The 22469-nt window shown below is 45.1% G+C and overlaps 1 protein-coding gene across 1 annotated transcript in view; it reads left to right on the top strand.

The window, feature by feature from the left end:
- Positions 1-22469, top strand: part of cntnap5a (contactin associated protein family member 5a) — a 119987-nt gene that overhangs the window by 28596 nt on the left and 68922 nt on the right. Inside the window, exons 4-6 of the mRNA XM_072397587.1 lie at positions 12195-12342; positions 21655-21858; positions 22232-22416. Of these exons, the coding sequence (XP_072253688.1) occupies positions 12195-12342; positions 21655-21858; positions 22232-22416 (537 nt within the window). The remainder of the gene's footprint in view (positions 1-12194; positions 12343-21654; positions 21859-22231; positions 22417-22469) is intronic.

Here is a 22469-nt window from a genome sequence, read left to right as displayed (position 1 = left end):
GCGCGGCTTAAGATATTTATAACTGTGAACACAACAATAATGTATTTGTGTGGCGTTGTTCAAAAGTGTTTCACAGCAGAGGAAAACAATATGGAATAAATTAAAGGAGGAGGTTTTAACAATGAAACAGATTACTGATTCAGTTCAATAAAACTGTATTAATCCCTGAAGGGAAATGATTTCCCTGCTTCATTAATTATTATTAAAGATCAGCTGCTGTTACAGAGAAAAGAATCAAATATAAATCAGCTGAAGTGCAGCAGAGAGGAAGGTAGAAACCTTCAGAGGTCTCCATCAGTGGGCTGGGCTGCTGTTTCTGTAGCTTAGCAACAACTCAGCTGATGACGTCACACACAGCGTCAGCTCTGTGATCCTCCTCCTTTACTGTTAGCGCTCTGTCTGCAGTCTCTGTCTGCCCGGATAGTCTTAAAGCTGAGCAGAGAGCTGTTAGAGTTGTTCCTGCAGCCAGGTCCAGGATTCCACCATCTGTTGCTAACCAGCTCTGTGATCCTCCTCCTTTACTGTTAGCGCTCTGTCTGCAGTCTCTGTCTGCCCGGATAGTCTTAAAGCTGAGCAGAGAGCTGTTAGAGTTGTTCCTGCAGCCAGGTCCAGGATTCCACCATCTGTTGTTAACCAGCTCTGTGATCCTCCTCCTTTACTGTTAGCGCTCTGTCTGCAGTCTCTGTCTGTCCGGATAGTCTTAAAGCTGAGCAGAGAGCTGTTAGAGTTGTTCCTGCAGCCAGGTCCAGGATTCCACCATCTGTTGTTAACCAGCTCTGCGATCCTCCTCCTTTACTGTTAGCGCTCTGTCTGCAGTCTCTGTCTGCCCGGATAGTCTTAAAGCTGAGCAGAGAGCTGTTAGAGTTGTTCCTGCAGCCAGGTCCAGGATTCCACCATCTGCTGTTAACCAGCTCTGCGATCCTCCTCCTTTACTGTTAGTGCTCTGTCTGCAGTCTCTGTCTGCCCGGATAGTCTTAAAGCTGAGCAGAGAGCTGTTAGAGTTGTTCCTGCAGCCAGGTCCAGGATTCCACCATCTGTTGTTAACCAGCTCTGTGATCCTCCTCCTTTACTGTTAGCGCTCTGTCTGCAGTCTCTGTCTGCCCGGATAGTCTTAAAGCTGAGCAGAGAGCTGTTAGAGTTGTTCCTGCAGCCAGGTCTCTGCCTGATATTCCTGCTCTGTCCTCATCAGGGCTCCAAGCTCGTCCATTTTATCCACCAGAGATCTCACATTTCCCCTGATGGTTAAAGGAAGAAATGCTTTAAACTTCCTCCTTTTCCTCCATTTTGTTACTGCTCTTTTTTCTGCTCTTTCTACCTTAACACAGCAGATATCAGTGCAGACATATCCTTACCGGACACTGTGTGTTGTAATCGGAGCTGCTGTGTTCGCTGTTCTGCATCGGTTTCCATCTATAGGTGATAAGGGCGCCACCTGCAGGGCCGCCTCCTCCAGCTCAGGGACGAGAGATGTGCCGTGAAAACAGAGGTAGTGATGTTTCCCGTGATGTCATCTCTTTTCCTGGTGTTGTTGCTGCTGTGGGAGCAGGTCCTGGAGTTGTTTACCTGGCGTGGGCCTGGGGGGCGTGTTGTTGTTGCCCAACACAACACGCTTTGTTATCCAGAGGAAATAGATGATTTTTCTAATGGTGTGAGACACCTTCTCCCTACAGTTTCAGTCACTCTATTTTTGGATCATTGATCATTCTACCTTGTGAAAGTGAAGTAAAAAATGAGGCAGAACCCGTGCAGTTAATTTATTTTTGATGCTTCCACGTCGACCTTGTTTTTTTAAGTCAATTGATTTTTCTGAGAACCTTTTTTCATTCGTCTGGAAATCCTTAAAGTCAATTAAAATACTTGAATTCTTGCAGGAAGAGCAGGTTAAGAGAAGCAGACTTTGGTACTGAGCAGGTATCAGTTTCTTTGAATAGCAGCAGAAAAACCATTTCGCTGCCTCGTTTATTTGTGCTTCGTTTTAAAGCTAAGATCCAACTATCTGCTGCGTTTCAGCTGCTTCAGGAGCAGATCCTCCTCATTTTTGTTGGGTTTAGAACTGGTTGGGCATGGCTGGTGTGCACTTTAGTGCACGTGAGTCTTGGCTGTGCAGACCAGAGTGAGCACACCTGCAGGTTTTTGTTGGCTGATGATGTCATCGGCTGAAACGCCGGCTTTGTTTGGGTTGTTGTCTCAGTTATTTCGGAACATTTTCCCCGTCTCCAGCTGGCGCTCATCTCACCTGTTCTGATTAGCACACCTGCACGCCACCACTTAAACCTCCAGGTGCTTCCTCCTCTCCTGAGAGCTAAGAAGCAATAAATAAGCTGTCACTTTAACTTTCACCGGAGTTAAAGTCTGTCGGTCAGATTCAGATCAGATGGAACTAAACTAAAATCACAGGCATCGGCCTGAGCTTGGACAGATAAACGCTGCTTCTTACATTGAGCTCCTGAATCAGGATGGATCCTGCATGTTTGTTGGTTCTAAGCTGCAGATACTGGATCTAATTCAGAGTGCAGGAATAAAGCAGTTTTCAGTCATTTCTCTGAGAATGAGATGATTTTCAGCTGATTTTCAGCTGAATCCACATGTGGAGTACGAAGTTAAACGTGTCAGAGCTCGACATAAACAGCAGGAAGACATTAAGGTTACGAACAGCTTTCTGATCGCAGCCCGCTCTGATAGTAACTGCAGCAACATGATTTTTATGATCTTCATACGTCTCCACTCAAACACGCATTAAAACTTTTAATGGCAGCTTTGGAACCTGAAGAGGAGAACCGGGTGAAAACAGAGGCAGATGTGAACCTCCATCACAGTGCAAGCCTGGCTGTGGAGAAGCCCTCTGATGTCTGCTGGCTTTGGCTCTTTGGCTCTTTGCCTCTTTGCCTCTTTGCCTCTTTGCCTCTTTGGCTCTTTGGCTCTTTGGCTCTTTGCCTCTTTGGCTCTTTGCCTCTTTGGCTCTTTGGCTCTTTGCCTCTTTGGCTCTTGGCCTCTTTGCCTCTTTGCCTCTTTGCCTCTTTGGCTCTTTGCCTCTTTGGCTCTTTGCCTCTTTGGCTCTTTGCCTCTTTGCCTCTTTGCCTCTTTGGCTCTTTGCCTCTTTGGCTCTTTGGCTCTTTGCCTCTTTGCCTCTTTGCCTCTTTGCCTCTTTGCCTCTTTGCCTCTTTGGCTCTTGGCCTCTTTGGCTCTTGGCCTCTTTGGCTCTTTGCCTCTTTGGCTCTTTGGCTCTTTGGCTCTTGGCCTCTTTGCCTCTTTGCCTCTTTGGCTCTTTGGCTCTTTGGCTCTTGGCCTCTTTGCCTCTTTGCCTCTTTGGCTCTTTGGCTCTTTGGCTCTTTGCCTCTTTGCCTCTTTGGCTCTTTGCCTCTTTGCCTCTTTGGCTCTTTGGCTCTTTGCCTCTTTGGCTCTTTGCCTCTTTGGCTCTTTGCCTCTTTGCCTCTTTGCCTCTTTGGCTCTTTGGCTCTTTGCCTCTTTGCCTCTCCTGTTCGAGGTTGAAACACGACAGAATCCTAGTTTTGGTTGTTTTTCTGTGAGCGTTGCTGCCATCCGATCCTGTGACTCTCCGGTTTCCGTGGACGGACGGGCGGTTTTCCCCTCTGAGACGAAGCTTTCAGAGCTTTTCTGCCTGAAACAACAAACAGGTTTGTTCTTGATGCTACGTTTAAAGTAAACTCTTTAAACACGGCAGTGCCCCAGTTTTAAATCCTGCTTTAACCTACATCTCTGTATGATATTTGCGATCTCCTCCAGAGTTCATTAGCAGCAAATATTCAAAGGTGGGAAGAGGAACGTATTCCAGCAGGGAGTCCATATTATCCTTCATTATCCTTGCAAAGCCTTATTTAAAAATCTCTTTTTAATGCAGCAGAGAATAAATGTGTGAAACAAATTCTCCTCCTTAAGGGGAATATTTAAACATTAATTTTCCTGCATGTTAGCTGTTCAGGTAGATGGGGATCTAACGAGGATTCAAATGTGTTTGCATGAGCGCTAAAGACTCATTTTCTGCTCCTAATTTTCTTTCTTCTTCCAACACTGCGGTAAAAGCACTTCAGACTGGACTAATGTTGCACAGCCGGGGCTCACAGGAAATTTAAACTACCCTTTGGTCACCATGTCTGAAGGATGATGGCTCAATAAAGGCTTTGTAGCGTCAGCCAGCTGCATGTTTCATTGGCTTCATGGGCCTCAGAGTTGGTTTTTTTGGAGTGAGAAGTCAAAACGAGTAGGATAGATTGAAATTAAACTCAAAGGACGCAGTTTTCATCTAAACTCATCCCTACATTTTCTCCTTTTGTAAGACGTAATCCAAAGTTCTCCGAAGGTCCTTTCATTGTCCATGTTCAGCTGTTTAAATAATCTCACGGAGAAAAGAAGTTTTGTGAAAGTGTGGAAATATTTTTATGATTAATGCATAAAAAAGTGCAGCTTTTCCGGGTTCCTGTGACTGTATGTGGAGGTGCAGAATTATAAAAACTCATCTCTGTGCAGCTTCCCTCTGTTTTAAAGCTAAATTAGCTCACATTGGGAATTTATTCTTTGTCAAAAAACGATTGCATCCTTTCATCCTCTGGATATATGGTCAAAGACCTGAAAAACAAATGTAGAAAAGGAAAAACAGGAGATTAGAAAACTACTGCAGTGATTTCAGCTTGTTCAACTGATGCAGCTCCTCGATCTGTTGAGCACGCATCCTGTGCTCGTGGAAGTTCAGCCTCCTGCAAACTGAAACTGTCCACCGCAGCAGTAACGCCTGAAAGGATCAACCAAAGAAGAAAAACGGTTCAGTACTGAAGGGAATTTAATGTATTTGGGATAAACTGCGTAAGAAAACCACTTAGTAATTGAAAAGGTTCTGTTCTGTAGGCTTGGGGGCAAAGATTGGGCCTGATTGCAGTTCTGATCTGGGGTCGGTCAGGTTGAAGCAGCTGGATGTCCTGAGTGAGCTGGACCCTGATGGGAAAACTCCAAGGTGCTAGCGTAAGGATTCATCAGGCTCAGACTGTGACAGAGCGGTCCGGGGAACATGGACTGGACACCACAGAACTCCACTGAGCCTCTCCATCATCTATAAAAGATGTTGGAGAAGAGATAAAGCAGCTCAGGACAGGAATGGGTGCTGTGGCCTTACATGAGCATGTGCTGTGAAAGCCAGCAGGTGGTCCAACAGAACATCTCTGAAAAAGGGGAGAAATGAAACGATATTTAAAGTCAGATCCTGAAAACAGATGAAATCTGCCTCCGGAACATGTCGAACGTGACGTTTTACTGCAGAGTCCAGCTGTTTAATGCAGAGTAAAGTAACCAACAAGGTTAAAGTCAGAGAAGTTTCTGGTTCTGGACTAATTCCACTCCTCATTTAGCAGAACGTTTTATCCAAAGTGACTTTCAAGGGAAGAATAACACTTTCAGCTGGAAGCAGGAGGTAGAGAAAGTGGAGCAGGTTGAACAGAACAAAGGCAGTGGGAGCCAGAGGAGTTAGGAGAGGAGGCCTCTCTCAAGAAGTTCTGGAACCGGCCACCAGAAGGGATGGCAGAACCAGACCAGGTTCCTGAGAGGAACACAGAGGTCCAACAGCTGCTGCAGACCCAGAAGTCTCTCTGTAGGCTGGTTCTGATCGACCAGGCAGCCGGCAGCCCGGTGAGCAGAGGAGGGTCATGTGACCAGTTGATGGAACAGCTGACTTCACTGTAATATTTAAGTTTTTAAAAAGAATATGAAGGTTTTAAGTGAGGAAGTGGACCTGAGGGGGTGTTCTGAAGTGTTCTGGAGGCTTTTTGGAGTTCAGAGGGCACTGATGTCTGAACCGGCTCCAACACATTCAAGGGACGAAACCCAGAAAACACTCAGTGATGTAAAGCATCGAACCCAGCAGACATGAGCGGCGGGTCAGGACTAATAAAGGGCGCAGCAGAGGTGATGGAGGCAGCTGTGCTAATTAAAAACAGGTGGAGGAGTGACGGCTGAAGGGAAGAAAGGAAGCAGCTGTGGGTCTGATTGGAAGGGATCAACACAAAGAGAAATAAATAACCCATTGAGCCAGTTCAAAAGAATTAAAGGATATGATAAAAACTAAAAGCTCTGATCCGTGTTTCATTAAATATGGCTCCTTCATCTTTTGTGCAACTTTGCAAACTAACTAAACTTTGGCAGAAGAAGTTTTGATATAAAATACAGATGCTGAATACTGCATGATTTTATTAAAAACCTTAACTTTAAAGGGGAACTCCGGTGTTTTTAAACCTTATTTCTGGCATGAAATACGTTCATCTGCTCACTGAGAACAGTTTGGTGAAAGTCGGCGTCCTTCTGAAGATATTTAGATAACTGGAGATCCATATAACGGAGTGAACGGGGCTTAGAGGATGCAGCCTCTAAATAAGGCATTATCTGTCTTTATTTCACCAATACTTTAAGAAGAATGAATGAATGAACGTGTGCTATAGCTCTGTTAGCTCATAGCTGCTGTTAGCTCATAGCTCTGTTAGCTCATAGCTGCTGTTAGCTCATAGCTCTGTTAGCTCATAGCTGCTGTTAGCTCATAGCTGCTGTTAGCTCATAGCTCTGTTAGCTCATAGCTGCTGTTAGCTCATAGCTGCTGTTATGTGGCTACTTGCAGCTATAGGAGAGCTAACGGAGGGATTTCTACACAGGCACTCTACTGGGACCACTTCATCCACACGCCCCCCTGCAGCACAGTTTATTCACTCCGTGCTCTGTGACAGTCGGCTAACTTCACACAGAGTTTGCTGCTGATAGTTTTGTGCAACATGGCAGGATATTTATCAGATTTTGACGACGTGAACGACGACTTTGAGTAAGATGGACGTTCTTACCGGAGTAAATAAACTGTGCTGCAGGGGGGCGTGTGGATGAAGTGGTCCCAGTAGAGTGCCTGTGTAGAAATCCCTCCGTTAGCTCTCCTATAGCTGCAAGTAGCCACATAACAGCAGCTATGAGCTAACAGAGCTATGAGCTAACAGCAGCTATGAGCTAACAGCAGCTATGAGCTAACAGAGCTATGAGCTAACAGCAGCTATGAGCTAACAGCAGCTATGAGCTAACAGAGCTATGAGCTAACAGAGCTATAGCACACGTTCATTCATTCATTCTTCTTAAAGTATTGGTGAAATAAAGACAGATAATGCCTTATTTAGAGGCTCTAAGCCCCGTTCACTCCGTTATATGGATCTCCAGTTATCTAAATATCTTCCGAAGGACGCCGACTTTCACCAAACTGTTCTCTGTGAGCAGATGAACGTATTTCATGCCAGAAATAAGGTTTAAAAACACCGGAGTTCCCCTTTAACCTTAACCAACCTCCTTTCTTTGTTTAGTTTTCCCACCCGTGGTCATCCAGGGTCGATGACCAACAGAAGCAGAAATGAAATCCACCTCCTGTAACCTGATTTATTCCCGCAGTAATCAGTCTAATTGATCTTCTTTGTAACCAGTCGGTTTGTTATGAGCTGAAGAGTCCATCCTTCAACAAAGTTTAACTGGACAAAGACACATACCCACAGATGCCTCAGAAATACAAACCTTCACATTTACAGAAGTGCACAGATGTGAGTTGGGAATTTAAAGGAATATTTCACCCTTTTCATCATTGTCGGCGCTCCAAAAACTGAAACAATTAGAGTGAAATGATCTAAATTAAATGTTCCGTTTTTAGTCTGAACGCAAACCTTTAAAATTACTCATGTAAAAATCCAGTTTGTGAAAGGTGCAGTGAGTATCCTTCATAATGGTCTCCAGACAATATTGTGAGAATAACAGGACATAATGATGCTCATCGGTCAATGAAACCTATGGAGCATGACCCCCCATCAGCAGGACTGAGCTCACCGGAGTTAATGTCCAGGATCAGCAGTCGGCTGTGAAGGCTGCAGAATCCTGCAGAAAGAAAAGAAACAAGCACTCAGTTGATGCTAAATCCACAGAATAACTCTTCTGTTGCATCCTCAGACACTGGAGGAACATCTGGGCCTGAACTGAGTCGGGAGGCTTCAGCTGACTGACAACACGCAATCACTACAGTATGTTCGCTCCTGGCGAGGTTACGTGCTCGTGGCTTCCTCTTAACTCTGACTTCCCTCAGGCTGTTTAACTTTCCAGCAGCCTACTACAACATACTGGAGCGTCTTCAGCGCCAGCAGCAAGACTTTCCCCAGTGGATTGATTAAAATAAACGTATGTGCCTGCTCTGTTTGCAACAAAGAGGAAAACTGACACGAGGGAGCTCATCACGGGAGAGGAAGCGTAAAGAGTCTTAATTAACAGGGAGGGAGACTTCCACGGTGACAGCAACATAAATAGAAATAATGAAGTGGCTGTGTTGGTGGATAGGGAGCGAGCTGGCTCCTCCGGCCCGGTGGACGGCTCCTGCAGCCTCAGGCCTCCGTTCTTAGAGCAGACCTCATCTCCCAGCTGGGACACAGGGTGCTGCAACACTTTCCACCGAGCGAGGAGCACAAACGTCACGGCGTGGGACCCGCTGTGGGAGTTCTGCTGAACCCGAATGACTCGTGCTGACGTGCATCGGAGCGTGCAAAGCACCAAAGGAGCGTAGAGGCAGTGAGAGCATGTCTGGATTCTGCAGGAGCACCTTTACCCTGAACTCAGAAGCCTCAGAGAGAGAATCCAGCTCATGAATAAAGTTCTGTGGCCGGGAATGACACAGGTTCCTTTCATCAGTTTTGATTGTTTCATTTCTGTCTCTGGATTCTGACTGACAGAACCGATCAAACCGTCCACAATCAGAGTCTAATCAGTTTCTCCTTCACCTCGTTATTCATCTGCAGCTTAACGGAGTTACGTCTGGCATCCAGAGACTGTTAAGAATCTGAGAGACTGTTCAGAATCTGAGACAGAATAAGACTATTTCCTGTGAGCGTCACCTGGTTTCACCTCCTTTATTCTTAGCTCCTGTTCTGATGACCCAGTGAGACACATCAGGTGTTGCTGTTCATCTCAGGTTGGATTTACAGAGTTTTAACACCTGCTGATGAGGACCTGAGGGTTCCTCGTCCCTGACCCGAGGGTTCCTCATCCCTGACCTGAGGGTTTCTCATCCCTGACCCGAGGGTTCCTCATCCCTGACCCGAGGGTTCCTCATCCCCGACCCGAGGGCTTCTCATCCCTGACCCGAGGGTTCCTCATCCCTGACCCGAGGGTTCCTCATCCCTGACCTGAGGGTTTCTCATCCCTGACCCGAGGGTTCCTCATCCCTGACCTGAGGGTTTCTCATCCCTGACCCGAGGGTTCCTCATCCCTGACCTGAGGGTTTCTCATCCCTGACCCGAGGGTTCCTCATCCCCGACCCGAGGGCTTCTCATCCCTGACCCGAGGGTTCCTCATCCCTGACCCGAGGGTTCCTCATCCCTGACCTGAGGGTTTCTCATCCCTGACCCGAGGGTTCCTCATCCCTGACCCGAGGGTTCCCCGTCCCCGACCCGAGGGTTCCTCATCCCTGACCCGAGGGTTCCTCATTCCTGACCCGAGGGTTCCTCGTCCCCGACCCGAGGGTTCCTCATCCCTGACCCGAGGGTTCCCCGTCCCCGACCCGAGGGTTCCTCATCCCTGACCCGAGGGTTCCTCATCCCTGACCCGAGGGTTCCTCATTCCTGACCCGAGGGTTCCTCGTCCCCGACCCGAGGGCTTCTCATCCCTGACCCGAGGGTTCCTCATCCCCGACCCGAGGGTTCCTCATCCCTGACCCGAGGGTTCCCCGTCCCCGACCCGAGGGTTCCTCATCCCTGACCCGAGGGTTCCTCATCCCTGACCCGAGGGTTCCTCATTCCTGACCCGAGGGTTCCTCGTCCCCGACCCGAGGGCTTCTCATCCCTGACCCGAGGGTTCCTCATCCCCGACCCGAGGGTTCCTCATCCCCGACCCGAGGGTTCCTCATCCCTGACCCGAGGGTTCCTCATCCCCGACCCGAGGGTTCCTCATCCCCGACCCGAGGGTTCCTCATCCCCGACCCGAGGGTTCCTCGTCCCTGACCCGAGGGTTTCTCATCCCTGACCCGAGGGTTCCTCATCCCCGACCCGAGGGTTCCTCATCCCCGACCCGAGGGTTCCTCATCCCTGACCCGAGGGTTCCTCATCCCCGACCCGAGGGTTCCTCATCCCCGACCCGAGGGTTCCTCATCCCCGACCCGAGGGTTCCTCGTCCCTGACCCGAGGGTTTCTCGTCCCTGACCCGAGGGTTCCTCATCCCTGACCCGAGGGTTCCTCGTCCCCGACCCGAGGGCTTCTCATCCCTGACCCGAGGGTTCCTCATCCCCGACCCGAGGGTTCCTCATCCCTGACCCGAGGGCTTCTCATCCCTGACCCGAGGGTTTCTCATCCCCGACCCGAGGGTTCCTCATCCCCGACCCGAGGGCTTCTCATCCCTGACCCGAGGGTTTCTCATCCCTGACCCGAGGGTTCCTCATCCCTGACCCGAGGGTTCCTCATCCCTGACCCGAGGGTTCCTCATCCCTGATCTGAGGGTTCCTCATCCCTGACCCGAGGGTTCCTCGTCCCTGACCCGAGGGTTCCTCATCCCTAACCCGAGGGTTCCTCATCATGCTGTAATCTGTAAAAGAGTGACAGAGGGTGCACTTTCTTTTTCAGATTGGGATATTCACTTACTAACCCACATCACGGTCATTTCTAATTCAGCCACAGCTGAAATGCTCCTATTTGCTCGTCTCGTCTGTATTTCAGCTGAGCTCGAGGCTTTCAGGTGGTGACATCATCGTGCCGTGTACAGTTTCCACCGTCATCGCCCTCCCAGGATGGAAGTGGGCGGGGTCAAATTACTTCCTGGGTTTCAGTGGATGTGGCAGGATTTTGATCTGTATGTGAGGACAGCTGCAGCCTCTTCCACCTGATAAGGGCTGCAGCAGAATCTGCTCTCAGACTGCTTTTGTTTCCAGTCGAATACGGTCAATCTGCACTAACATAATCATTTTTCACCATTTTTTACTCGTAAATTATTACTCAGCCGGCCTCTTTCTCCTCACCATTCCCTTTTCACTTATTGTTGCTCATGCATATTTGATTTGAATGTACTTAAAGTCTTCCAGAGGCTGTAATGTACAGCTATTGGGTGCTGAGTAGTGAAACTGTCTGTTAAATTAATGTTACAGCTGCAGCCGGTGTGACGTGCACGGCGGCGTGTGCACGGCGGCGTGTGCACGGCGGCGTGGAAACATGTTGTAAACACGCGCCGTACATCTTTCTGTCACACTTTCCTTTCCTCTGGTAGCTTTGCACTGCAGAGCTGAGGTAATATTTGTGCTTTAACCACACGAGGAAACTTTAGTGCCATTAGTTAATCCCTCCTGTGCTGATGTGACTTATTGTGCATGTTTTAATAAGCCTTCTGTAGGAAGACTCGGCCACCAGGCTGTACCCTGTGAGAGCTCAAAACGGGGAAAGTGGTGGCATAAATCAGCCTGAACGCTGTGGCTGCTGCTCTGATTATCCAGCAGCCAGCCTGCTCCTGCTGTAATGACGCCTCGGCTCTGCTGCTTTGGACGCTCGCCGCTTTGTGCTGCTGCTCGCCGCCTTCTGTTGTTGCCAAAAGCGAGCTGAATGATTCTTCCTGTCTGACTGTGTCGAACTATTCACAAAAGCCCGGAGCTCTGCTGTCAAAGATCTATCTTTTTGGTGCTTATTGATCTGATGCGTCACCTGCCCAGAATCAGCTCTGGCTGAGCGGGTAATCAGTCATTTGATGGGAGAGGTTGTTTGTCTCTGTTTCAGCCTCCATCCTTCACTCTGTTTCCCTGTTTCTGTCCTCTGGTGTTGTCTGGTGCAGACTGGAGGTCGGGGGGGGGGGGGAGAAGGATGACATCTCACAGAGGTTTGTGTTTGTAGCTCTGCGGGGAGAAAAACACAATATGAGAGCCCTGATTTGGCCCCGGGTCGCCTCAGCGGCCATTTCTCCTGCGTCTCACATGGAGACATTAGAGCGGATATTCTCATATTTCTACATCACGCCATGATTCTTATCGCTTTGCATCAAACAGAGTGTTGAAGGAGGGAGGAGGATATTGCCCTGTCAGCACAGTGCTGTCTGTGCTCCTGAAGGAGGGAGATTTTCGTGCTGCTTGTGTTTGAAGCATTCAGCAGACAGGCAGCCATGTCTCCATTACCCTCACATCACAGCTCAGTGGGTCCTGATGTTCTTCCTCTCTGGTCCCGCAGAGGTTTGTCGGGAACGTGAACTCGGAGGCCGTGGTCCAGAACAAGCTGTCCCACCCGTTGAGGACGCGCTTCCTGCGGTTCGTCCCTCTCGACTGGAACCCCAGCGGCTGGATGGGCCTGAGAGTGGAGGTGTTCGGCTGCTCCTACAGTGAGTACCTGCGGCTCAGTCTGAAAGCACTCAGTAATTACACCACCTGCACAGATCCCTGCATTTATTCACCTGCTCCACCCCTGATGGACGGTAATGGCGGCTGTTTCCTCTTCACTTGGTGTTGACGCACGCTTTGATTCTCAGAACTGAAAAGTGAAATGACAGAATCAAAAGCAAACATTTCCCCACTTTCAGCACCTTTAGAGTAACACGATGAATGGAAATCACCACATCAGCTTCAGAGGAACACCTCTGATCCCAGGTTCAAACAGAATACCTTTAAATCCAGATTAAACAAACACTCAAACAGACGAATGAATATTCATGTGCATGAAATGAATCCTGCTGTCCTGAAATCAGGCAAATATAACTGCATTTATTGGTTGTTTTTCTGTGTGAACAACTTTCTGGGAGCTCAGCTCAGGCTGTTGGGCAACAAACATTCATCAGAGAAAGACTTTTATTTGTATTTCTCAGTTCATTCGTGGAACTTGTCAGTTTTCACTGTTTCATATGTTGATAAATCTGGACCAGATCACATAAACTCTTCCATGTTTCTACATTCCTGAGTGTCAACGAGCTGTTCATTCATTCATTCATTCATTCATTCATTCATTCATTCATTCATTCATTCATTCATTCATTCATCCATTAATTAATTAATTCATTCGTTCATTCATTCATTCATTCATTCATTCATTCATTCATTCATTTATTCTTTCATCCATTAATTAATTAATTCATGAATTCATTCGTTCATTCATTCATGAATTAATTCGTTAATTAATTCGTTAATTCATTCATTCATATATTCATTCATCCATTAATTAATTAATTCATTCATTCATTTATTCATTCATCCATTAATTAATTAATTAATTCATTCATTCATTCATTTATTCATTCATCCATTAATTAATTCATTAATTAATTCGTTCATTAATGAATTAATTCATTCGTTCATTCATTCATTCGTTCGTTTCTTTCATTCGTTCGTTTCTTTCATTCATTTGTTAGTTCGTTCATTCGTTCATTCATTTATTCATTCATCCATTAATTAATTAATTAATTAGTTCATTCATTCATTCGTTTCTTTCATTCATTCATTCGTTCGTTCATTCATTCATTCGTTAATTCGTTCATTCATGAATTCATTCGTTAATTCGTTCATTCATTTATTCATTCATTAATTAGTTCAATCGTTCATTAATTAATTAATTAATTCATTGGTTAATTCGTTCATTCGTTCATTCATCCATTAATTAGTTCATTCGTTAATTAATTAATTAATTAATTCCTTAATTCGTTCATTAATTAATTCATTCATTCATTCATTCATTGGTTAATTCGTTCATTCATTCATTCTGAGAATCCCAACATGTCCTCCAATCAAAACAGCAATAATCCACATAACATGACATGATTTTAATAGCAGCTCATTTATCTTTAACACAGATGATGAGAAGCATCTTTTAGTTTCAGGGTCATTATCAGACGCTGAATATTTGTCTTTTATCCTTTTTCTTTTCATTTTTAGGAAACACAGAATTCACTTTTTTTATTTTTCTAATCCCACATTTATATATATTTATTATTTATATATATTTATCTTTTTTTTCTTTATCTCTGATGTTCAAATAAAGCTGTTAGACACAGATTTGACTTCATTTAACACTGATTCTCAGAGATGGAGACGTTAGTAACTCTTCTGTTTCTTTGTTTGTTTCACAGCCACATTTATACATCTGAATAAATGTCATTCATTAAGTCAAAAGTCATTTATTCATCTGAATAAATGTCTTTAGTAATGACTGAATTGGTATTCCATGAAGATTGGGCTTCTTTTCTGAGTGTTTCTGTTACTTTTCCAGCTTTTAGGAGAATATTAGTTTGAAATGATTTTGTAGTAAAGCTCATAACCTCCATCAGGGTCGACATAAAACCACAACATTTTGAATTAGGAACACGAGCAGAACGTAAGAAAAATGTACAAATTAGTCCATCTTTTTAGACTGTTACATTTCTATATAAGAAAGTACAGAGTGAAATGAATAAAAACATATCATACTGACCCATTCATAACAGAATCTATAATACAAGCCACTGCAGAAGCAGATAATTGGAACATTCATTAATTAAAAAGTCCTCAGCCATGCCCTCTGGACATAAACTTTGGTTACATTAGTTCAAATGAAATGTCATAATTTTCATTAATGTGTCCTGCAGAAGAACTCATTAAATCATTCTTCTTCATAATTCCCGGTGCTCAGTGATTCGCTCTATAAGGAAACTGGACCTGGGAATATTTTACCACATGGACACTGTAATGAAGCCTGTAATGTTAAAGGTTTTTCTCTTCATGTTTTGGGTGAAAGACTTCAGATTTTTTGGCAGATTGAACATTTAAGGCCCCACACTTAGAAAAGCCCTGCAGGAAATTAGTTTGGAGCTCTGAGTGATGAAAGTGAAAAAACAGATAAATCCTAAGAAGAAGAAACTCATTATTTTCAGCCATTCTTGACAGAAATGTGCCTGTTTGCACTGAGCAGCATGTAATGCTAACCTGTGACCAAGTTTATTAATAACTTCAAAAACAAGATATTGTTTAAGTCTTAATGTGACCAACAGTGAAGTTGAAAAGCGAGAATTGGTTCAGATGTGGCTCAGACTCTGTTCTCCATGGTTACAGTCCCTGGTTACAGTCCCTGGTTACAGACCCTGGTTACAGTCCGTGGTTACAGTCCATGGTTACAGTCCCTGGTTACAGTCCCTGGTTACAGTCCACGGTTACAGTCCACGGTTACAGTCCCTGGTTACAGTCCATGGTTACAGTCCCTGGTTACAGTCCATGGTTACAGACCCTGGTTACAGTCCCTGGTTACAGTCCGTGGTTACAGTCTGTGGTTACAGTCCGTGGTTACAGTCCATGGTTACAGTCCCTGGTTACAGTCCCTGGTTACAGTCTGCGGTTACAGTCCCTGGTTACAGTCCATGGTTACAGTCCATGGTTACAGTCCCTGGTTACAGTCCCTGGTTACAGTCCACGGTTACAGTCCACGGTTACAGTCCGTGGTTACAGTCCCTGGTTACAGACCCTGGTTACAGTCCATGGTTACAGTCCCTGGTTACAGACCCTGGTTACAGTCCGCGGTTACAGTCCATGGTTACAGTCCCTGGTTACAGTCCCTAGTTACAGTCCCTGGTTACAGTCCGTGGTTACAGACCCTGGTTACAGTCCCTAGTTACAGTCCCTGGTTACAGTCTGCGGTTACAGTCCCTGGTTACAGTCCATGGTTACAGTCTGCGGTTACAGTCCCTGGTTACAGTCCCTGGTTACAGTCCACGGTTACAGTCCATGGTTACAGTCCCTGGTTACAGTCTGCGGTTACAGTCCCTGGTTACAGTCCATGGTTACAGTCCATGGTTACAGTCCCTGGTTACAGTCCCTGGTTACAGTCCACGGTTACAGTCCACGGTTACAGTCCGTGGTTACAGTCCCTGGTTACAGACCCTGGTTACAGTCCCTGGTTACAGTCCCTGGTTACAGACCCTGGTTACAGTCCGCGGTTACAGTCCATGGTTACAGTCCCTGGTTACAGTCCCTAGTTACAGTCCCTGGTTACAGTCCGTGGTTACAGTCCCTGGTTACAGACCCTGGTTACAGTCCCTAGTTACAGTCCCTGGTTACAGTCTGCGGTTACAGTCCCTGGTTACAGTCCATGGTTACAGTCTGCGGTTACAGTCCCTGGTTACAGTCCCTGGTTACAGTCCACGGTTACAGTCCCTGGTTACAGTCCACGGTTACAGTCCGTGGTTACAGTCCGTGGTTACAGTCCATGGTTACAGTCCCTGGTTACAGTCCCTGGTTACAGTCTGCGGTTACAGTCCCTGGTTACAGTCCATGGTTACAGTCCGTGGTTACAGTCCACGGTTACAGTCCACGGTTACAGTCCACGGTTACAGTCCATGGTTACAGTCCCTGGTTACAGTCCCTGGTTACAGTCCACGGTTACAGTCCATGGTTACAGTCCCTGGTTACAGTCCCTGGTTACAGTCCACGGTGTAATGCTGCCTCCCCTCTGAGGTCAAGAGAAGTACTTTTAAACATTTGATGATGAGTAACAGTGAAATATCACCTTTGTGATAGTTTGAAAAAATAAAAGTAAGAATTTCCTTGGATATTTGTGTAATTTTACACGTATTTTTAGTAGAACTGTCGTATTTAGTAATTGTTATACACTCTGCATCGTTATACTTTTAATATTTTGTTAATTTTATCGGGCGAATGATGTAAAACACACTGAGCAGAGCTTTTAAATCAGAATTTTACAAAATACAACTGGGTGTGTTTTTCCTTGGGTGAACAAATGGTTATTTGTGGGTTTAGTTGACAGAGCACATGAATAAATATCTCTGTAAATGTGCCAGAGCTGCCTAGAAGCCTGTTTGTCATCTGCAGTCCCTGGACAGCGTTACAAAGTCACCCCAAAAACAGAATAAAGAATTAAGCTTCAATTATTTACAGTGCATTATTATAACATAACTGTTGCTTTAGATGCATTTTAATGGAGATGCAGGTGTCTTCTCTGATAAAACTGAGTCCCAGTCAAACTCAAACGAGCTGGGGCATGTTTTCAGATATTCAGATATTCCTGAATAAGTAAAAAAAACAGTTATTTGTGTGTTTTCCTCTCATAACGTATTGTATAAGCTGAGCTTTTCTTTCCAGGACAGAGAATATCAGCGACTCTCAATCCTTCAGAAACAGGTAGATGGTTGCATTCTGTCAGCTCTGTGGGAGACTGAAGAAGCTCGTAGTCGTTTGTTTGAGGCTACGTCAGATTCAGCACCAGCAGATATCATGCAAAGTGTTTCGTGATGATGTCACCAAGTAAAGGAAGAAACGCCTGCACCACAGATTTCAGCAGAACTCTCTTTGGTTTTTCCATGCATCCAAATCTATAACCCACTGATGGAAAGAGAGGAAGAAAAAAACCAATTAACCTCTTTAATGCCTCGTTATGTCAGATTTACATGCGTTAAACTGGGAAGTCTCTCCACACGGGGGTTCTACCAACAAACGAACCGCATCATGAAGCGCCCTCAGCCCTGAACCAGCCTCAGTCAGATGATGATTGTCATCTGAAACTGTTACACACACCAGAGGTGCCTCACGGGCAGAACAAGTCACAGTACAGTAGCAGAGATGTGCTGCTCCTGGGAACAGATATGCAAATTGCTGCTTTTCTTGTGCATCCGCCTGCAATGACTCACACCAAGACACTGAACACCGTCTGCATGTGTGTTAAAGGGCTCCACGGCTGCTGGAGCGAGCTGCCCTTAATACTTGGCTTTATGTAATTATCTTAGATGATGAAAGTTGCTGTAATTCTCTAAAAACACCATGCAACGTGGATTTAAGAACATAAAATGATTTAAATAGTGAAGAATTCGCTAAAACAACTCCACATGTGTGCCTGTAATGAGAAGAAACACAGACTGCACCTCTGTGGCTGTGCAGGCTGATAAAAGACAAACATGGAGTCGTTTTTACCCTCAATGAGACACATTTAATGGGGATTCAGTGGCACACCTCATCCACACATTGTGAGGCAGCTCTAACTAGATGAGCCGGAGAATTACTGCGCTGTGGATTTCTGTCCGAACACGCCACAGTGAGCAGTTTTATGAGCCGAGCTCCACACTGTCTCCCGAGTGTGCTTCTGTCCACCATTTTTCCTCCTCTGCTGATCAAAGGCAGTCGCTGGGTTTAAACTCACAGTGATGGCCGATCCTGTGGCTCATGGATAGAAGTTACAGGGATTAATCCGCCTCTACATACACTCAGCAAACATATTGATCCTGTTATTTTATGTATTTTAACGCGTCGGTAAACCAGAGACAGAGAGCTGGAACACCAGTGCCGCCTCTGCAATTAGCTGATGTATTCTGACTTGTCAAAGCTGGAAAACTGTTGGCATGAATAATTAAAGGTGGCTGTATTCCATGAGTACGTGCGATATAAAAGCCCTGGAACTGGCTCGCTTAAATAGAACCATCCACTGATCGCTTTTTCTGCCACGAGGAGAGTCTTAAACGCCACTTTGCAGGCTGTGCATTAACTACATTTACGGGAAACTTGTGGCAAGGCGGCATACTTACAAGCTCCCAAAGAGCTTTTATTGCCAAGTGATCAGTGGTGTTTTCATATGATGCAAGAAATGTAGCTGTCACTGAGTAAAAGTGATTCACTGAAACGTGGTTAAACATAAACCCAGAGTTTTTTCTCAGTTCTCAGCAGCTTTAAAGTGAATATCTGGTCTGAGCTCCTTTATTCTCCAACTCAGCCTGAACCCTCTGAGACAAGCTTTCTGTCATTTCTTTAAGGAGTCTTCAGGAATAGTTCTCCAGGCTTCTTGAAGGACATCCCAAAGCTCTTCTTTGGATGTCGGCTGCCTTTTCAAACAATTTAAAATGGCTTCTTTGCTAAGTTGTCTGTTCTGTGTCGACACAACACTGGTTCATCCCTTGAGTTAGGAGCCTTTTTTCTGCCTGAATGCTTCAAAGGTCAGAGTTAAGTGGCTGAACAAAGAAAAAAACACTGAAAATGCTCAGGAACAAGGACTGAAGATGAGGGAAAAAGCAGAAAATGTCCAAAGAAAAACTGTGAAAGAGCTTCAGAAAGCTGCAGAACTGTTGATCAGGACACTTTAAAGGTTTCAGAAAGCTGCAGAACTGTTGATCAGGACACTTTAAAGGTTACAGAAAGCTGCAGAACTATTGATCAGGACACTTTAAAGGTTTCAGAAAGCTGCAGAACTGTTGATCAGGACACTTTAAAGGTTTCAGAAAGCTGCAGAACTGTTGATCAGGACACTTTAAAGGCTTCAGAAAGCTGCAGAACTGTTGATCAGGACACTTTAAAGGTTTCAGAAAGCTGCAGAACTATTGATCAGGACACTTTAAAGGTTTCAGAAAGCTGCAGAACTGTTGATCAGGACACTTTAAAGGTTTCAGAAAGCTGCAGAACTGTTGATCAGGACACTTTAAAGGTTTCAGAAAGCTGCAGAACTGTTGATCAGGACACTTTAAAGGTTTCAGAAAGCTGCAGAACTATTGATCAGGACACTTTAAAGGTTTCAGAAAGCTGCAGAACTGTTGATCAGGACACTTTAAAGGTTACAGAAAGCTGCAGAACTGTTGATCAGGACACTTTAAAGGTTCCAGAAAGCTGCAGAACTGTTGATCAGGACACTTTAAAGGTTCCAGAAAGCTGCAGAACTGTTCATCAGGACACTTTAAAGGTTTCAGAAAGCTGCAGAACTGTTGATCAGGACACTTTAAAGGTTTCAGAAAGCTGCAGAACTGTTGATCAGGACACTTTAAAGGTTTCAGAAAGCTGCAGAACTGTTGATCAGGACACTTTAAAGGTTTCAGAAAGCTGCAGAACTGTTGATCAGGACACTTTAAAGGTTTCAGAAAGCTGCAGAACTGTTGATCAGGACACTTTAAAGGTTTCAGAAAGCTGCAGAACTGTTGATCAGGACACTTTAAAGGTTCCAGAAAGCTGCAGAACTATTGATCAGAACACTTTAAAGGTTACAGAAAGCTGCAGAACTGTTGATCAGGACACTTTAAAGGTTTCAGAAAGCTGCAGAACTGTTGATCAGGACACTTTAAAGGTTACAGAAAGCTGCAGAACTGTTGATCAGGACACTTTAAAGGTTCCAGAAAGCTGCAGAACTGTTGATCAGGACACTTTAAAGGTTCCAGAAAGCTGCAGAACTGTTGATCAGGACACTTTAAAGGTTTCAGAAAGCTGCAGAACTGTTGATCAGGACACTTTAAAGGTTTCAGAAAGCTGCAGAACTGTTGACCAGGACACTTTAAAGGTTCCAGAAAGCTGCAGAACTGTTGATCAGGACACTTTAAAGGTTTCAGAAAGCTGCAGAACTATTGATCAGGACACTTTAAAGGTTTCAGAAAGCTGCAGAACTGTTGATCAGGACACTTTAAAGGTTTCAGAAAGCTGCAGAACTGTTGATCAGGACACTTTAAAGGTTTCAGAAAGCTGCAGAACTGTTGATCAGGACACTTTAAAGGTTTCAGAAAGCTGCAGAACTATTGATCAGGACACTTTAAAGGTTTCAGAAAGCTGCAGAACTGTTGATCAGGACACTTTAAAGGTTTCAGAAAGCTACAGAACTGTTGATCAGGACACTTTAAAGGTTTCAGAAAGCTGCAGAACTGTTGATCAGGACACTTTAAAGGTTTCAGAAAGCTGCATAACTATTGATCAGGACACTTTAAAGGTTACAGAAAGCTGCAGAACTGTTGATCAGGACACTTTAAAGGTTTCAGAAAGCTGCAGAACTGTTGATCAGGACACTTTAAAGGTTTCAGAAAGCTGCAGAACTGTTGATCAGGACACTTTAAAGGTTTCAGAAAGCTGCAGAACTATTGATCAGGACACTTTAAAGGTTTCAGAAAGCTGCAGAACTGTTGATCAGGACACTTTAAAGGTTACAGAAAGCTGCAGAACTGTTGATCAGGACACTTTAAAGGTTTCAGAAAGCTGCAGAACTATTGATCAGGACACTTTAAAGGTTTCAGAAAGCTGCAGAACTGTTGATCAGGATACTTTAAAGGTTTCAGAAAGCTGCAGAACTGTTGATCAGGACACTTTAAAGGTTCCAGGAGAGTCTGGAATAAATGAGGCTGATCAGGGGCTTAAACGGTATCTTATAAAACACATTTTTACTAAGGTTATGAAGCACTTACTGTGTTAAACTCAGCATTTTTCAAACGCTGCCCCTCCCTTCCTTTGTTGCAGTAATGCTGCATTCAGTGTCAGTCTTTACTTCGTGATTTAGAATGAAAAAAACGGCTTTGTGTTCATTATTTGACCTGCACTTTGGGGAAATTAATCGAGTTCTATTTGTCCTGCTTTGCAAAGCCAGAATATTCAGCTGTTAAATAAAATAGCTTTGTGTCATATCTCTGATTCATTTTTCTTTTGTTCTACAAAGAAATGAATCAGCTGATTGAACATTCTCCAAAGATGGTGATTCAACACGTTTGGCAGGGATTAGAAGATATATATTTATATATATATATATAATAAGATGCACACAGCAGTAATATGATAACTAGCATGTAGCATTTAAAGCTTTACCAAGTCACAGAAGCATTAAATGATTATTTTTACCCGTGTTACCCACAGATTGCATGCATGCTGCAGAGTGCTGCAGCGCACTTTTCTTCCCGTTCACCTCCATCACTGCATGTAAAACTGATTCTGTCCCGCAGAGTCCTACGTGGCCGACTTTGACGGCAGAAGCTCGCTGCTGTATCGGTTCAACCAGAAGTCCATGTCCACCGTGAAGGACGTGATTTCTCTGCGCTTTAAGAGCCATCAGGCCGAGGGCGTCTTACTGCACGGAGAGGGCCAGAGAGGAGATTACATCACCCTGGAGCTACACCGAGGAAGGCTGGACCTTTACCTCAATCTAGGTAACTGCTCTTTTCCCAATATCTGCCTCCAAATGCTGTTGTTTTCTCTGTCCTTGTGCTGATTGTGAGAATCATTGCCTGAGATGGAGCCAGAGATTGGGAGCGATAGAGAGGATATGAGAGCTGTATTTTAGAGGACGCCTCCATGATTGAGTTGACATTTCATTTCCAGCTTTTTCACAACATATAGAGGACCAAAGATATTTGGTCCAATTGCTAAATGTGGAGAAAAAGAGCCAGAGGCTGCGGATGTAAACCTTTCTGTGTCCGAGGAAAGATTCTCAGCAATTTGATGCTCAGATTGTGGAAGTCATGGGTGCAAACAGCTGTTTGCACCGTGTAAATACTGCTGCTGCTGTTTCTGTTTGTCCAGATGACAGCAGGCCGCGGTTCAGCAGCCGCCGGGTCGCCGTCACCGTGGGCAGCCTGCTGGACGACCAGCACTGGCACTCGGTTCACATCGAGCGCTTCAACAAGCAGGTCAACCTCACCGTGGACTCCCACACTCAGCATTTCCAGACCAAAGGAGAAGGTCACTCTCTGGAAGTGGACTACGAGGTGAGGCCAGACGTAATTCAATCACCTGCAGGTGAGGCAGAGCAGCTTGGTAA

This window comes from Leuresthes tenuis, unplaced genomic scaffold, assembly GCF_036924035.1.
Source record: "Leuresthes tenuis unplaced genomic scaffold, fLeuTen1.0.hap1 SCAF_12, whole genome shotgun sequence".
In the NCBI taxonomy this organism is placed as follows: Eukaryota; Metazoa; Chordata; class Actinopteri; order Atheriniformes; family Atherinopsidae; genus Leuresthes; species Leuresthes tenuis.
The sequence above is the reverse complement of the archived record's forward strand: the minus strand, read 5'-3'. Positions and strand labels throughout refer to the sequence as shown.